At 40.0% G+C, this 5,607-nt stretch overlaps 1 protein-coding gene across 1 annotated transcript in view; it reads left to right on the forward strand.

The window, feature by feature from the left end:
• LAMA4 (laminin subunit alpha 4) overlaps positions 1-5,607 on the forward strand; it is a 264,483-nt gene that overhangs the window by 245,358 nt on the left and 13,518 nt on the right. The window contains exons 32-35 of the mRNA XM_019520073.1: positions 420-609; positions 1,254-1,406; positions 4,314-4,473; positions 4,784-4,914. Of these exons, the coding sequence (XP_019375618.1) occupies positions 420-609; positions 1,254-1,406; positions 4,314-4,473; positions 4,784-4,914 (634 nt within the window). The remainder of the gene's footprint in view (positions 1-419; positions 610-1,253; positions 1,407-4,313; positions 4,474-4,783; positions 4,915-5,607) is intronic.

Here is a 5,607-nt window from a genome sequence, read left to right on the forward strand (position 1 = left end):
GACTCCCCACAGTTCTAGAAACTTGGTGATCGGGAAGCAGCAGAAGTGTTAATTAATGCTTCCACTGTTACCCTGCCACTAAATTTCCAGGCCTGTGAGGAGCCCCTTCTAACAGATAACACAGCCCCACAGGCCAGATACAGCCCATGGGCCATAGGTTGACCACCATTAATCTATGTGCATTATTCCCCCCTAAGATTTTGATTTGGTTTTCAAAAGAATTTAATTTGGTTAGCACCTGCTCTGGCTTCTAGTAAAAAAACCATATGGAACATACATCAAAAATATAATTTCTATAAGTAAGGAAAATATCCCCTAGCACGAAAGGATAAATCTTGATTTTCCCTCTCTGCACAGTGACACTACCCATTACAAATTGACAAATATCTATCTAGTAACATGACATTTTTATTTGACAGATCTCAGTTCTCCATTAATCTGAAAACTCACTCATCCCATGGAATGATCTTTTATGTCTCTGATCAAGAAGAGAACAACTTCATGACCCTTTTTGTTGCCCATGGACGGCTCATTTTTATGTTTAATGTTGGTCACCAGAAGATAAGGATGAAAAGTCAAGAAAAGTACAATGATGGGCTTTGGCACAATGTAAGTCAAAGAAATGGTTGTTAGTATGACATATGCTTTAGAAACTATAGTTATAAAAGTGATGATCTAACAATTCATTTTCAGCAAAAGATTAATCTTTGTTCTGAACCACATATACATACCTATGTGCTGAGAAATTTCTGCTAACATTTTAAAATCTACTATAAATCTTTTTCTCTCTCTCTGAAAATGTTGCTAAGTCATTAACTGGGAATAAGGTGGCTAGCTGCCAAATCACTTATAGTCATCCAGATATTTACCACAACAACAGCTGCATGGAGGAAGTAGAGATGACCAGATTTGAAAGGTCAAGTATTGACCAAACCGAGCAAAAAACAAGCAAAGTTTGGTTAGGCTTAGAGCTGGAGGGGAGGGCTGTGGAGAACTAGAGCAAGTAAAAGGAAGAAAAGAGTTGGAAGACAGGTAAGAAAGAAAATTAATAGTATGTAAAACAACTAGTTTGCAACTTCTTGCAGAGGAAGAATTAGATAACCTTCTTTTCTAACATTGTGCCATTATCTCAGGTTGTAGAGTTGTCTACAACAATTATCTTCTTCTGCTGTATAAATGGTTTCCTCAACAGTTTGATTATCCTTTGGTTAAACAATTAACATGATTTTAATAGGAATTTTTCTCCTGCTTAGGTGATATTTATTCGGGGAAAATATATTGGTCGTTTGATAATTGATGGACTTCGAGTATTGGAAGAAAATGTTTCTACTGATAAAACCTGGCAAGCCAGTGAGCCACTCTACATAGGGGGTGTGGCTCCAGGAAAAGCTGTGAAAAATATCCAGGTAAAGTAGACATGCACTATTTAATAAGATATATGTAATTAAAATGTTGACTATACAGATCAACAGAGGCAAAAGCATATTGTAGCATTGATCCTGAGGCATTGCTGTGGAGCACACAGGGTACATCAGGAGTTGGTTGTGAAAACTGGGTGTAAGACACATTTGTTCTGTGATGCTGGTGAGTGGGGCTTGACATCCTAGCAATGCTGAGGACACCAAGGTGTCATTATGACAGCTACAAGTATCTGAGGAGGAGAGACATGCCCCCTGGTCAGACTGATGGGAAAGGATGTTGAAGAGGCCATCCCATTAGCTATGCATCACTGGAAGATCCTCCTTCAAGGGAATGATTCTTACTTGAATAATTAGATTGGCATTAGTGCTGATTTGGAATTAAGAGTGCCTCACAAGGGTTCTGTTGGTGTTCTATATTAATCCTAATCTAAGGATTAGGGGAATTGTCCCCATCTAAAAATCACATCACAAAATAGTATGGTGTTTGTCTACAACTCCAGTCTTGTAAATTTGAGCCCCAGTCCAGAACTGTGCCCAAGGTTGCCTCTTCTCTTCTCAATCCACCTGTAAATGTATATCTGATTATACAGGCAGAATAGTCAAAAGCACCCAGACTAGATACTAGCCACATTGTTCCCTTGGGTACTACTGTCTACTGAAACTGATATATTTTAATCAGGATAGTCCTATGAGCTGCTACTTCCGGGCAGATCTTTGACGTTTATTGTGATAAAATCCAGAAACAATGCAAAGATTATAAGTTTTTCCAGAGAAGACGGATGAAAGATTTGAGAAGCTATTTATTTATTTTGCTGTCAATTCCAATGTGCTACTTCATAAAAATAAAAAGGAAGAAAAAATTCAAATGGGCAAAAACTACACAAAATTTACTTCTGCCTTGAATAACACGATCCTGAAGAACATGCTGAGTACATGGCACTACAGTTCAGTATCAACTTAAGCAATTTGAAATAGAAATGGAAATAAACTACCCTTTAAAATATCTTTCTTTGAGAAATTTTGGGAAATAAAGAATCCCAGGAATAAGTAATCTTTGGTTAGAATATTCTCATAGTTTGGAAAAACTATTTAAATTCCACCAGAAACATGGACCTTACCTCATCCTATACAGCAATGAAACAACATGGGATTTTGTAACACCCTTAAAACTTCTCTCAAGAGGGGAGACTTTATCATCTATTTTGTCTCTTCTAATGCGATCTCTAGGGAAAGTGTTACCGTAGTACCTGAGAATCTCCTGAATACTCCAAAAACAGATATAACAGTAACAGTGGACCCTCTACTTTCTCGCTTCTCTGGCTGAACTACAATAGCTTGCTTCTGAGGAAGGTTTTAGAAATGCAGGGGAGATGGGGGATGGATTATGTATGCATACACTGTGTGCATCAACATGTCCTATTAAGATGACTCAATAAACTCTGGTGCAGTTGTGCTGGAGTCAGCTGCTCCCAGGCACAGCATCTTCATGTGTCCCTGGGACTGCAGCAATTTGAGCTGGGGCAGAGCAGCCCCAGGCCAGCAGGGGGCTCAGGAGGCCAGCCCTGGGCTCCAGGTGGCAGTGTTGGGTGGCAGAGGGTCTGGCCGGAGCCAGGAATCTGGCCCTCAGCTGGCTAAGCTAGCAGGCCCAATTTGCGCCCAGCGGTTACCATCTACATGTTCATTTGATTGCATGTAATGAGACTGCTGTAAGATAGTACTGTCCCCAACTTTACTGTCCTACAGTGGAGTTAATTAGTTTACTGTTCCTTGATAGCAGCACATGTGCAGATGGTGATGATGTACAGTGTAATTAATTAGTCAACCCCACAGTAAAGCCCATGTGTAGATGCACCCACTGATTCAAACATTAATAAGAGAAAACCAAAACACAGAAATGAATATTATTGACTCTCTTAGTGTCATGCTGATAAGATATAAATTCTGAAATGTGCACATCAATTGTGAAGGTTTTAAGCAGACGCTGGTTTTCATTAGTATTGTCTCAGGTTCTTGAGAGGTTTGAATTAGACCAAGATTTTGCCTTGCAAATGAAAGATGCATTATTATTAGGCCTGTGCGAAGCAGCTAGTATCCGCTTCGGATTCAGACTCAGCCAATTTGGAGAACTGTGATTCGATTCGGTGATTCAAATCACTTTCCCGAATTGATTCAGCCGAATCTCCGAATAACCCAGGTTGGGCTCATCTCCAGCCCGCTCTCCTAGCCCCAGCAATGGCTGCCCCACCCACCCCAGCTCCCGGCACTTGGGGAAAAAAAGCCCCAACTCAGCGGGTACTGCCGTGCGGGGGGGCAATTCCTGCTGCTACCCCCACTGCCCCATAAAGATTCAGAGAGCTTTGAATCTTTACAAACCTTTTAATTGGTCCCTTGATTCGATTTGGATTTGGAGATTCAGCCACTGAATCGGGCTGAATCTCCTTCAAATTGAATCACCACCCAAAGCTTCGCACAGCCCTAATTATTATGTATGTTGAAGTCGGGTGACATAGCAAAAACTGAAGCAACGAGGATTCCCTTTAGGGAGTCTTTGGTTATATGAGACAAAGAGGAAGCTCCACAACCCACGATAAGTGGGAGTGTTTCTGGTGTGCCTGGAGAACTGCTTCTGTGCTCTGGCTTTTTCTTGCTTCCTCTAGAATCTAGCTAAAGAGGTGGGGCATGAGAAATGAGGTCACAGTTGCCCAAGAGTTTACCTGAGATTTTTTTGAACTAGAGGGTGAACAGGGCCCAGAATAAGAGAAGCAAAAAAGGTAAACCCCCCTTGCCCATGGTGTCCTGATTCTTTTCCTATGGGGAGATAAGGGGAGGAAAAAAGACTTGCATGCCTTCCATAGGCATTTTACTTAATAATCTCACTCTTTCTTTTCTCAGATTAACTCCGTCTACAGCTTTAGTGGTTGTCTCAGCAATTTACAACTCAACGGCAAATCAGTCACTTCTCCTTCGCAGACATTCAGTGTAACACCTTGCTTTGAAGGCCCATCAGATACAGGAACATACTTTTCATCAGAAGGAGGATATGTAGTTCTCGGTAACATGCCATTTAATGAATATATCCCATAATAAGACTTGCATATTTATTCTAAGGCATGGTAATATACCCAACTCCCCTCCATTGGGCTAGAAATGCCCGACCCCCTTATGTGATATAATTTCTTTGTTTCCTACTTTTCAATTTACTGTCACAAACATATTTTCAAAACTAATATATTTTTAAAAACAAAGTAAAAACAAGAGGTCACTTTTAGAAGCATATAGTCTGCAAAGGTCCATACCCATCATTAATGTAGGGATGGAAATAACATACCCCACAGATGAATAAGATATTTTTCTTCCCACAGATGAATCCTTCAGTTTAGGCCTGAAATTTGAAGTTGTTTTTGAAGCACGTCCTAGAAGCAGCTCGGGAATCCTGATGCATGGACACAGTGTGAATGGCGAGTACCTAAACATGCACATGGAAAATGGACAGGTAAAAAAAAAAAAGAAAAAAAGGTCACTTTCCTTTCTTTGGTATGACTAGGTCCATCTGCAGCCTGCTTGGATTCTGTACTAAATGAACTTTTCTTCTTATACATTCACTATTACCTGAACCTTATTTTTCTCCTCAATATGTTAACCCACTAAACAAGTAGCTAAGCATAACCCAGATACTTCTTTTAACATACATATCAACTGCTGCAATCAAGTCACTTTCATTGGTTTCAACAATAAATATTTAATATACAAATGAAAGAAGAACATTGACACATTGGTGTTGCTCTTTCATCTATACATTAAAAATGCGTAAGTTACAGGGTAAGGGGATCTGATTTCATTTTCCTGTTAGCAAACAATTTTTTTATTTACTTCATGTTCAAAGAAATATACGAGCTTGTGCTGTTGTTTTGGCAGGTATCTAAAGGGGTTCCACCTGCTTGTTGGGCTGATAATCAAAGCTCTCTGTCTTTTGTAAGACTAAAATAAAAGCAACAAAGTTAATTGTTTGGACAGTTCTTGCTATAATTTGTGTTACAGTAGCACTTAAGGCAGTGATTTGCAACCTCTTTTGGCTCAGGGCACTCCTTCATAGCTTTTTTGAATTTGGCAGTACCTTGGTTGAGAACCACTGCTGTACTCTTTTAGCTTGCCTCAGTGGTTCTCAACCGGGGTGCTGTTGCCAGCA

The sequence above is a fragment of the Gavialis gangeticus genome, unplaced genomic scaffold (genome assembly GCF_001723915.1).
Source record: "Gavialis gangeticus isolate Ggan-Ray unplaced genomic scaffold, GavGan_comp1, whole genome shotgun sequence".
Taxonomy (NCBI): domain Eukaryota; kingdom Metazoa; phylum Chordata; order Crocodylia; family Gavialidae; genus Gavialis; species Gavialis gangeticus.